At 41.6% G+C, this 13,063-nt stretch overlaps 1 protein-coding gene across 4 annotated transcripts in view; it reads right to left on the reverse strand.

The window, feature by feature from the left end:
- LOC308285754 (sialoadhesin-like) overlaps positions 1-13,063 on the reverse strand; it is a 177,527-nt gene that overhangs the window by 60,958 nt on the left and 103,506 nt on the right. For all 4 annotated transcript variants that reach the window (XM_080726609.1, XM_080726608.1, XM_080726610.1 and 1 more), the window contains 7 exons: positions 5,303-5,365; positions 3,193-3,351; positions 2,682-2,954; positions 2,018-2,281; positions 1,629-1,889; positions 727-990; positions 356-616 (listed from right to left, as the gene is read on the reverse strand). In XM_080726609.1, the coding sequence (XP_080582735.1) occupies positions 356-616; positions 727-990; positions 1,629-1,889; positions 2,018-2,281; positions 2,682-2,954; positions 3,193-3,351; positions 5,303-5,365 (1,545 nt within the window). The remainder of the gene's footprint in view (positions 1-355; positions 617-726; positions 991-1,628; positions 1,890-2,017; positions 2,282-2,681; positions 2,955-3,192; positions 3,352-5,302; positions 5,366-13,063) is intronic.

The following is a 13,063-nucleotide window of genomic DNA, read 5'->3' on the forward strand; positions in this document are numbered from 1 at the left end:
TTTTAGTACTACCACGTTTAGTACCAACTTTCACACCACTCTACCCAGGTTCTTGTGGTGGAAAACCTGGCACAAGTGGGAGGTGTTGTGTGGAGTGGTGTGGTGTGGTGTTGGGCCAGTGGAAAAGGGGCATTTATGATGCATAAATGCTTCAACAAATAAGGCTGTTGTGGTTCTGAATGAGGCCCTAAAACGTTTCACTTACACTGAACACCCGCACACACACACACACACACACACACACACACACACACACACACACACACACACACACACACACACACACACACACACACACACACACATGTCAAGTCATCAATATATGTTGATCTTAATATTTAAATTAAATACTCACAGTAAACATCGACAAGGACTCCACGTGATTTGACTGTAGTGATGTTGTTCTTTGCCTGACAGTAGTATGTTCCATTGTCACTGAGTTGGATGTTAGAGATGGTAAATATCTCCTTCTGTGCCACTATAGTTCTGTCTCTAAAAAGGATGTAGCTCTGGATTGGTGGATTTGATCCACTGCTGCTGCAGGTGAAAGTGACTGAGCGTCCTTTGACAACACCCCCTGGTGGACTTACTGCCAAGAGGACATTCTTAGGACCATCTGTTGGAGAAACATTTATGTCACTTTAATAGCCTTCTTTATGAGGCATAAATGCTTCAACAACTAAGGCTGTTGCGGTGCTGAATGAGGCCCTAAAACGTTTCACTTACACTGAACATTTAGATAGTAAGGTGATGATCTCTGTGATCCATGTGTGTTTGTCCCCTGACAGAAATACTGCCCAGAGTCAGCAGGAGACACAGTTTCCTTCACCAGCTGTGGACCAGTGGAGATAGATCGGCTTCCTCTGTCCCTGTACCAGGTGTAGGTGTCTACTGGTGGGTTGGCATCACTGCTGCAGGTCAGAGTCACTTTGCTGCCCTCAACAACTTCTCCTGGTGGATTCACTGATACTAAGGGGGTTTCTGGAGGATCTAAGGAGGAATAAAGATTCATACTGTAGCCTACATACAATAACTGCAGTGTTTATAAGGAATAGGGAACATTATTGCTCACTAGGAATGGATAATAACAATATCATTTGAATACTCTGGTGTTACACCAGCTTTGGTCAACAAAATAAAATACTGGACATTACTCATGAATAACATCAATTCTCTCAAAGCACTTATCATCTTTCTCTCTCTCTCTCTCTCTCTCTCTCTCTCTCTCTCTCTCTCTCTCTCTCTCTCTCTCTCTCTCTCTCTCAGTGGCATGAGAAATACTTTCTGGCCTTGACAGCCTAAACATCCAAACAGAAGAAAAAAGTCCTAAATGATTGCATTAAATGACATTAAACAATATTAAACTCACTTTGCCACTCATTTTGCCACTCGATTTTCCACTGACTTTACGCATACGCATACGAACTGTACACATGTGCACAAACAACCGCACGCCCGCCCGCGCGCACACACACACACACACACACACACACACACACACACACACACACACACACACACACACACACACACACACACACACACACACACACACACACGCATGCACACATGCACACACGTCAAGTCATCAATATAAGTTGAAATTAATATTTAAATTAAATACTCACAGTAAACATCAACAGTGACTCCACGTGATTTGACTGTAGCGATGTTGTTCTTTGCCTGACAGTAGTATGTTCCATTGTCACTGAGTTGGACGTTAGAGATGGTAAATATCTCCTTCTGTGCCACTACAGTTCTGTCTCTAAAAAGGATGTAGCTCTGGATTGGTGGATTTGATCCACTGCTGCTGCAGGTGAAAGTGACTGAGCGTCCTTTGACAACACCCCCTGGTGGACTTACTGCCAAGAGGACATTCTTAGGACCATCTGTTGGAGAAACATTTATGTCACTTTAAAAGCCCTCTTTATGACACAAAAAAAACTAAACACGCTTCAACAAATAAGGCTGTTTGTTGTGTTGCTGAACGAGGCCCTAAAAAGTTTAGTTCACTTACACTGAACATTTAGATAGTAAGGTGATGATCTCTGTGATCCATGTGTGTTTGTCCCCTGACAGAAATACTGCCCAGAGTCAGCAGGAGACACAGTTTCCTTCACCAGCTGTGGACCAGTGGAGATAGATAGGCTTCCTCTGTCCCTGTACCAGGTGTAGGTGTCTACTGGTGGGTTGGCATCACTGCTGCAGGTCAGAGTCACTTTGCTGCCTTCAACAACTTCTCCTGGTGGTTTAACTGATACTGAGGGGGTTTCTGGAGGATCTAAGGAGGAATAAAGATTCATACTGTAGCCTACATACAATAACTGCAGTGTTTATAAGGAATAGGGAACATTATTGCTCACTAGGAATGGACAATAACAATATCATTTGAATACTCTGGTTTTACAGCAGCTTTGGTCAACAAAATAAAATACTGGACATTACTCATGAATAACATCAATTCTCTCAAAGCACTTATCATCTTTCTTTCTCTCTCTCTCTCTCTCTCTCTCTCTCTCTCTCTCTCTCTCTCTCTCTCTCTCTCTCTGCACGCACACACACACACACACACACACACACACACACACACACACACACACACACACACACACACACACACGCATGCACGCACATCAAGCCATCAATATGAGTTGATCTTAATATTTAAATTAAATACTCACAGTATACATCAACAGTGACTCCACGTGATTTGACTGAAGCGAATTTGTTCTTTGCCTGACAGTAGTATGTTCCATTGTCACTGAGTTGGATGTTAGAGATGGTAAATATCTTCCACCGTGCCACTATAGTTCTGTCTCTAAAAATGATGTAGCTCTGGATTGGTGGATTTGATCCACTGCTGCTGCAGCTGAAAGTGACAGCGCTTCCTTTGACAACACCCCCTGGTGGACTTACTGCCAAGAGGACATTCTTAGGAGGACCATCTCTGTCCTCTTTATGAAAGAAAACAACAACAATAAAATAAATAATAAGGGTAACAATAATAAGGGTAATAATATTAAATGATGTTGTTGTGTTCTAAACAAGAAGACTTTAAAAGCATGCATTTATCATCGTTCCCTCTTACTCTCTTTTTGTCTTTTTCTACATTTAAGGGTAACACAAACTATGATTCTATGGACAATGCTCTAGCATCTATAATATTTATTTAGTTTATTGATTTTAGTTTACTTGTTCTGTGGTGATCCTGGGCACTCCCCTGCGGCATTGATGGCAAGCCTGGCAGTGGCAGTGTCAGTGGCAGTAGCAGTGGCAGTGGCAGTAGCAGTGGCAGTGGCAGTGGCGGTAGCAGTAGCGGTGGCAGTGGAAGTGACATCGACACCCATGGACCTGTGTGGATTATACATTTTTGTGACTTGATTTTGTTTATTTCTTAAAGGGACTACACCATGAATTTCACAATTTTCATTTTCTTCTTGTTTTTTGGTCTTCCCAGTGTCTCTTCCAGCCCCCCCCCAAAAAAACTAATCATTAACTCTAAGCCTTGCCTTTCATTTCAGTGATTTGAACAGTGTCTGAACAGTACTTTTGAAATCTGCCCTCAGCGTAGGTCACTTTTGGGCTCATTTCCTATTGGGCCCCCACGAGAAAAAAAAAGCCGGACTAGTTCGGGATAGGCACACTGGAATACGTCGCGCCGCCGACAGTGAACATTCAGTGAACCCTTTTAAACCATTTTCAATGGAATAAATCGTTGGACCATCTAAAATGGCTCGTTGGAAAGCGCTGGACGAGCCAGGACCACCCACGTTGGTCCAAGCAGCTCAGGGTGAGTAAAAAAAAAAAAAAAAAAAAAGTTTTTTGCCGAAGAAAAGCTGAACTTGTTCGGGATAGGCACTAAATGAGTTAATGTAACACATTATTACATTATTACATTATTGAAAAATCCATTATTACGTTATGCGCTAATTTTATATTTCATTATGAGCTGATTATTACATTATGAGTTTTTATAAATGTTTTCTTATTACATTATGAGCCGTTATTACATTATGAGTTGCTACAAGGTGTCTTGTGTATGCCGAGCGAATTTGAAGTTGATCCGATTAACCCCCTAGGAGTAGTTTGCGTGAAAACGTCAAAAAATACGCCATTCCACACATTTTAACATCTTTATTTGCGTCCACATTTAACAAGAAATTGTTGAACACAAACAGTAATAGATGCACAAACTTGGGAAACTCGTCAATAAGTGTTTCAAGATGCAGGAAGCATCGTCTCGTCCATATGTGGCGACTGTCAGTCATCATAGACACTGAACAGGATTTACCCAATGCCTTATCGGGCATTCCTGCAATCTGCAGGCCTCTCACAACAAACACATGGACATTACAGAGGCTTCCAAATATGAACGCAAGCACTTTACATTTATAAGCTGTAGAATAGCAACCTTAAAGGGGCCACACCATGCTTTTAAAAATATAGATTTTTAAAAGCACACAGCCAAAGAGTGTATTTATATGAAATATATATATTTTACACAAATATTGGTCCATAATTTCATGTTCTGTCTGTCTCTAGACAGAATTGCTGTGGAAATGGAGAAATGGAGGTACTTATTGATAACTGCTATTGTCAAAACAATTATTCAATACACAATTCTCTCTCTCTCTCTCTCTCTCTCTCTCTCTCTCTCTCTGTATATATTATATATATATATATATATATATATATATATATATATATATATATGTGTGTGTGTGTGTGTGTGTGTGTGTGTGTGTGTGTGTGTGTGTGTGTGTGTGTGTGTGTGTGTGTGTGTTTGAGGTACCAGTAAGATTGGGGTTGGAGCGCTTGTTTTAGTTCACCTTATGGGCAGTCCCTGGAAGACGCCCATGTCTCCGCCGTAGAGCATTTGACTGAAATGGTCCCATGTCTCATTGTTCCTCCATTATTCCCATTAGTCCCACACTGGTGAATGCTAACCTGGTGAATGCTACTATGCCTAAACCTAACCCTAACTCTAACCTCAGTAAAACTATGCCTAAACCTAACCCTAATCCTAACCCTAACCTCAGTCAAATTATTCCTAGTTCCCCGAAGGAGGCACCGCTTGCTCCACATTGTGCCCAAAACCGAGCGCTCCTGGTCTCAATCTTACTGAATCTCAAAAAAACTGTGACATATATATATACGCACGCACAAATGCACGCACGCACACAAACACGCACACAAACACGTACACAAACACGTACACACACACACACACACACACACACACACACACACACACACACACACACACACACACACACACACACACACACACACACACACTTACTTGGGCTGGTAGGAAGAGGACTTACACCATCATCTAAAGCAGTGGTGGTAGCAGTTGGAAGCGCTGTAAAAGGCATACAAGTTTATTAGGCCAGAAATTTGTGTCATTCAATTACATCTCCAAAACAGATACTGTATGTGTGTTGAGCAAAAAAGCTGAAGTTGTTTTACAACTATGTTTCACTAAAAGCCAACAACAACCAACAGCCACTTTTCTGTTTAACACAGACTGAACACAACTAACTGCCCTGCAAGCCAAATGACACCATGATAACGTCCTCCGGTGACTCCAGTGACGTTCAGAACTAGGCCAGATCACAACCCATATGGAGATGATCTTGGTCATATGGACTATAGGATTATTGTTATTGTTTGTAATGTTAGTTGAAATTTGAGCATTTAAGGTTTTATTCTGGGACTTATCTGACTAGTTATGATATTTATCTGGCCTCGATCCAACCCTCTCTGATTAATCCAGGATATGCGTTTTCGTGGGCATGATTTACGTTGGTTGAAATCAGGTGATATTCTAGGCCAGATCCGACTAGTCATGGTTTGTCTTGATCTGGCCCCAATCAAGACGTCACTGATTGGTCCCGGAGAAAACCAGGAATTAAAGGATTAACTGATGGCATGTGATAAAAAACAACAACGACCCTCAACTGGAGCATGTTGAACAACAATTGCGTACACAATAATACTGTAATTATAAATCTACTTTTTTTTTCCACAATTCACATTTCCACATTCAGAATCCAGAATTAGTTTTCAGCAACCTCAGACTCCAGGCTGCATATTTAGAAAAAAAGTCTCACAACTGTATAACACTCAATTTGTAAACAATAGCAAACACCCTTCCACAAATGTAGCCTATAGACTCAGCGGGTCCCTGCTAGGGGCTTACTGTATTACTATGTATAGGGGAGGCAATGAGGCTCATCCGGGCAATCGAGCTCTTGGGTAGCACAGGTAGCAGTGTTAAACACTTAAAGGATTCTCTATTACTCCTGTACCTGGCTTAAAGTCCTGCTCGCAATTTGGTGTTAGGGGAGTTTCTCACCTGAACTGAGTCAGTGGGTCCCTAGACATGAAAAATCACAGAGGTGCTCGTTCGCCATAGTGGCACGAATGGCGCAATGGCCTATCAAATATGGCTGCCATCGGCTATGATGAAAATCCAACGTTTCTGTTTCTGGGTATATATGCACATGTAATACCTCTCTGTTTTGACCATTTTGGGTGATTTGGACCTCTAAGAAGGTCATGGTCAAGGTCATTTTGCTATTCCGAAGACCGTGGCCATAACTTGGCCATTGCTAGGAGTAAAAACAGGTGCAATAGGTCTAAATCAACTCATTCTGACATGTATAATTCATTTCTGACATTGTTTTGACCATTAAGGATCATCTTGTCTTTGAAATATCAATGTCAATGCCATTTTTCAAAAACGATTTTGTTCATTACTTGCACTTTTATAGTATTTTTTCATAAGTTTGTTTTGTTTATTACAAAATGCATACTAGTGAGAAATACATGGGGTTAAATGGGTGTTTAAATGAGCAAATAAGACCATTTACGAATAAAAGTGACAAATAAAATCACACAACAAAAGCACACACAAAATTAAATAACAATTTCTCTCAAAGTGCACCAGTATTGTGATTGTGTGCTTCCAAGTTAGTATGTTTTTACAGGATGGATTTGCCATTGTTCCATGGCAAAATGTGATGCACCGAACTCCATCAGCAAGTCAGCTGTCGAGTATCTAAGTGTTCCTTGCATCCATCCATGTTCCATTGGTTCTAGTCTTTCCTCAGGTTCCTTGGCTGTTGCAAGCAGGTGGCAAGACATGCACTAGAAAGGTGCCGTGTTGGTCTCAGCAGTTGTACTTCTCTGCTACCAATGCTGTGTCTTGTTCTGTCAAGGTCTTTGCCTCTCAAAAGATTGTTAGATATTGTAGCCAAGCCATAACTGCATGTTTAGTCCCCACCTGGCCCATGCACATGCAGTCATCTCCAGTCTCCAAGGCATATGTGCCTAGTGGTGCTCCAAGATGAGAGACTGCTTGACGCTGTGGAAGCATGTGCCGCTGCGCCCCTAGAGCCATACTGCTACCAGATCTACTTCATCCCCAGTGCTTGGAAGTATGCGGTGTAGTATAGCATTAATGCGAAGGAGACTATGACTCTCTGGGGTCCACTCATAATCCTGGGGTCCCATTATTCCGTCCATTAGGTATAATGGCCAGTTGACTCCACATGTACCACCAGCTTGGTGTCATCCTCCTCAATCTAGTTCAATCTTTGGGATCTCTTCACCACCAGCCCCTTATCATCAGAGCTAACAGAGTCGACAGACGCACCCATCCCTCAGCAACTTTACAAATTCTGGGTGTCTGAGGAGAACACCAGCTGTGTGTTCGGAATATGGTGTCCAATCAAGCCTGTGGCAATGCTACCCACATTGTTGGGCGACAGTGGCTCAGTAGGTAGAACGGCTGCCTTGGAATCTGAAGGTTCCAGGGTCAATTCCTGGCTCCTCCTGGTTATGTATGGAAGGTTCCTTGAGCAAGACACTGAACCCCTAACTGCTCCTGATGAGCACCTTGCATGATTTCATGGTGTGAATGTATGTGTGAATGTGTGTGTTAATGGGTGAATGTGAAATACATAGTAAAGCACTTTGGAGAAAAGCAATACTGTAAATGCAGTCCATTTACCATTGTCAGCTCTGTTGTCTCTGATGATGACATAGGCGGCCCAGACATTTTGAATAGGATTGAGAAGGCTGACACATGGTGCATGACTGCATGTACTGACTCCATTATAACTAAGCCTATCCCTAACCTTCACTAACCTAATGGTCGGAATAATGGGATGTCAGAACTATGAGCGGACCCCAGAGAGTTGTTGTCTCCTTCGTATAACTGCTATACTACACCCCATATTTCCAAGCTGGGGATGAAGGAGATTTGGCAGCAGTATGGCACTGGTGAGAATCAGCACATGCTTCCACTGCATCAAGCAGTCTCTCATCTTTGAGTACCAATAGCTAAGACAGTGATCAAGGCACATACTGTAGGCCTATGCCTTGGAGACAGGAGATTACTACATGGGCCAGGTGAGGATTAAACATGCAGTTATGGCTTCTGACGAGTACAATATCTAACAAAATGTGTAGAGGCAAAGACCTTGACAGAACAAGACTAAGCATTGGTAGCAGAGAAGTACAACTGCTGAGACCAACAAGGCACCTTTCTAGTGCATTTCTTGCCACCTGCTTGCAACAGCCAAGGAACCTGAGGAAAGAATAGAACCAATGGAACATGGAACAGGGCATGTCCTGTTGTCCGTGCATTAAAAACCAGTAAGACTCCCTAATCGGGAGATAAGCGACCGTGTATCTCCACAAATAGGCCAAAAGTTTGTTTTACCAATTATTACACTCTATGTGAACAGTCCAAATATGGGGCTTGTGAGGTCAGACTTAAGGGATATTCCACTTTCAAAAAAACTTTTTGTCATTGTACGGTCTAATCAGGCTTGTATGAACACCCTGAACAGTTTTTAATTTTCTTCATTCAGTATTTAGATATTTGATGTAAATGTTATCTGGCCCTCCAACACGCCCAGGCCCTCTCCCCACACACACTCATTGTAACTTCAAACTCCATTTTAACCATGATAGATTCATTAAAAACACCCTTATGTCTCCATATATGGAGATATGATGACATCACACAGTCCTCAGCCGATGATGTGGCGTGATGTCATACAATACACAAACGAGCCCTACAGTATAAAGGGGCAATTCTTGCCAGGAAAGAAGCATTTCTTCGACTCAGACCTTATCGCCAGGGTTGGCTTATAGCAGCTGTCGGTAGGACCATATATGGATTCTGTTAGTGTGGATCTCCTAACAGGGCATCATCTGGGATACAATCCCTTTTATGCCCATATATGGAGATCCCTAACAGAATCCCTTTCATGCCCATATATGGAGATCCCTAACAGAATCCCTTTTATGCCCATATATGGAGATCCCTAACAGCATCCCTTTTATGCCCATACATGGAGATCACTAACAGCTAACAGAATCCCTTTTATGCCCATATATGGAGATCCCTAACAGAATCCCTTTTATGCCCATATATGGAGATCCCTAACAGAATCCCTTTTATGCCCATATATGGAGATCCCTAACAGAATCCCTTTTATGCCCAGTTGGTTGCTAGGGTAAAAAAACATGGTTGCTATGGTAAACAGTTGGTTGCTAGGGTAAACAGTTGGTTGCTAGGGTAAAACCATGGTTGCTAAGGTGGTTGCTAACGTACACTAACAGACCAGCAACAACAGACTGTTGCCACAGCAACGTACACAAAGGTTTGTTTACACATGTGGTGTGATGTCATACTGAAGATATATGACATCACACCGTACACAAACAAAGGTGTGACGTGTGACGTGACGGACGGACGGACGGACGGACGGCCGGTGGAGGTTTTCATAGTAAACTGCTCCCTAACGGTCGCAATGAGGACAAGTGGCTCTTGGTTTCACTTTTTCTGTGGCGCTCCTAGCAGCTTTGTGCTGTATGCAGACTATGGACTGCCCATACTATGGAGTGGAGGGAGCAAGGGGGGTCATTAGCAGTCCTTTTGTTATTAATTCTATTTCAATGTATAACATTTTTATCCGGACAAGTGACTTTTGTGTCCGGACAAGTTAATGGGAAATATACTTGTCCAAAGGACAAGTGCCTCAAAAAGGCTATGTCAAGCTCTGATTGACTTAAGTACACTCCTGCCATATCTGAAGCGTGACACTCGACGATATGACTGCCTTGCTGATGGAGTTCTGTGCATCATATTTTGCCATGGAACAATGACAAATCCATCCTGTAAAAACACATCATACCAACTTGCATGCACACAATCACAATATGGTGCACTTTAAGGGAAATTATTATTTCATTTTGTGTGTGATTTTGTTGTGTGATTTTATTTGTCACTTTTATTCGTAATGGTCTTATTTTCTCATTTAAACACCCATTTAAAACCCCACTTTAAAGTTAAAGGGGATGTTTACTTGTTGTATTTCTCACTAGTATGTATTTTGTAATAAACAAAACAAACTTATGAAAAAATACTATAAAAGTGCAAGTAATGAACAAAATCGTTTTTGAAAAATGGCATTGACATTGATATGTCAAAGGCAAGATGATCCTTCATGGTCAAAACAATGTCAGAAATTAATTATACATGTCAGAATTAGTTGATTTAGACCTATTACACCTGTTTTTACTCCTAACAATGGCCAAGTTATGGCCACGGTCTTCGGAATAGCAAAATGACCTTGACCATGACCTTTTCGAGGTCCAGATCACCCAAAATGGTCAGAACAATGTCAGAAATGAATTCCCCACACCCAAATTAGTCCAAATAGAGGTATTACATGTGCATATATACCCAGAAACAGAAAAGTTGGATTTTCATCATAGCCGATGGCAGCCATATTTGATATGGCCATTGCGCCATTCGTGCCACTATGGCGAACGAGCACCTCTGTGATTTTTCATGTCTACGGACCCACTGACTCAGTTCAGGTGAGAAACTCCCCTAACACCAAATTGCGAGCAGGACTTTAAGCCAGGTACAGGAGTATTATGTATCAATCGTTTCACCTCGGGACCGCCTGCCCCTTATACCGTCACACACAATTTGCTGCAGGACTCTGCCTGCCTGATGTGGGTTCTTGTTTGGACAGTGGACACACACTGGAGTTAAGCAAGGCCACGCGCCAGAAATAGCAGACCTACAAGCTCACAACACGTTGTGCTACGGTGTGTTGTTGTGTGAGCTTGCAGATCTGCTAATAATTCTCACTTCTACCGAGCACCTTCTTGCCATTCCTCTCACAAGACAGAAGTCACACGCAATTCACTCTTTGTCCTGCCCCCTGTCGCTCTTTTACTAGTACACGAAAGTCAGGGAAGACTATTTTGTCCATTCACTCCCATTGTAAAAACAAGATTTTCCATAGCTTCATATTGCTATTTAAAGTACCAAAAGAAAAACATCTATGTGTTATTAACAGTTTTACTGCCAGATGTTATCATTTATTTATTGGGTCTTGTGCCAGCAAAAGCAGCTTACCTTTGCGAGGTTATAGACAAAGATCTATTCGTTTTTTATTTTATTTTTTTCCTCATTACATAGTGCACTTTGGTCATACTAGCAGTAGAGGGCAGCCTCATGCAAGAATTAATGTGAAATGGCCGCGGTCGGCTGCCGTCCGTCCAGACCACTGAATCGCTACAGACCAATAGATCCAGAGAAAATAACAAGGAAGAGTGTTGTTACTCCATTGATGCTAACGTCCAGTGGGTTTTTGAGAGTACTTTTACGGGAGATGTGTTAACGGTACACACCCGTGCGACCCCTCATCAGTTTACAGACATCAAAACAAGGTACAAAAGAACGAGCCAAAGAACGTACTATTGGCGATGCGCCGCCGGGAAAAATGGGGCGAACGGGAAAGTTCAAAGCGGTAAAAGAGTTTATCCAAAAAAGTAACGAACAAAAATTACAGTAGTTACATTGGAACGTAACTACTGTACTTTTTTTGTTCATTTTGGGGTTTTCCTCCCGAAAATACATGTTTTTCTTAGTTTAACCAAAATAGTGCCTCTGAAACAGGCAGAGGGCAGAGAGAGAGAGAGAGAGAGAGAGCAGCGCGCATCTAGGCTGACTCGCACTGACCAGGAAATTAAAGAAGTAGCCTCAACATAACATGTATTTTAATTGTAATTCAGCACATTTAAAATATTTGTACCCAATCAAATATCTTAGTTACATCGATATTGTTCATGTGAACTAGTTTTTTGAAGCTTATTCCATAATGTGTGCCCGGCTGGTATTCAGCCTTCAACCGCCAGCAGCGGGGGTGATCTCCTACCGAGACTTCCGCATCAGTGACAATGCAAAAGTCTCGCCAGGAAAATGGAGATTTCTATGTAAGGCTAGTAATCCACATAGCGATTTTTTATTTTTTTATCATTTCAACACATTTCACAGTGTATTCACTCTATTGTGTTCCGAAATGTTCCTATTTATCATGACAAAGCAAAAAATGAAATAAAAATAAATATCAATTTAAAACTACACTGTTTCCATTGATGTGAATGAAAGAATGAGGACTTTGCATAACTCTGCCCCCTGTAGCAAAAGAGAAGGATGTTTCTGGTTGGCCAGTCAGGGACCAATCAGAAGGCTGACAAAGGGTGAATTAATAAAGAACTTCCATCACAGCATGTCCTCGTCAGGTGTCTAAATAATTTCTCTTTAGGACCTTTTACAAACTATCGAAAACAAAGAACTGGATGGGCAGCCGTGGAATCCATAATAGCCATTGACAATCTTCAATGGTAAGATGACTGACTGTCTGCATTCATCTTTTGGCAAAAGATAGATTTTACACAAAAAGGTGGGGTTCTGAGAATCTTCCAAGAGGCTTTCAACAACCTATAACCGTCTTTGTTACCATGAAGCGAATGTAATATTGTCTTTATTTGATTTTAGACGTCATAAACCTTATCAATGAGGACAATGAGTCATTCCACGAAACCAGTACGATTTGAGGTCCCTCTAATCCTTTTAGGTGTATTTTATCTACTTGGTCACCAAAATGTATTTATCACCATTATTTATTTATCATTAATTGAAATGTCCCCTTTAATATTGTGTAAAACTTACATACATTTT

Source organism: Nannobrachium achirus (assembly GCF_963921795.1).
Source record: "Nannobrachium achirus genome assembly, chromosome: 5".
NCBI lineage: Eukaryota > Metazoa > Chordata > Actinopteri > Myctophiformes > Myctophidae > Nannobrachium > Nannobrachium achirus.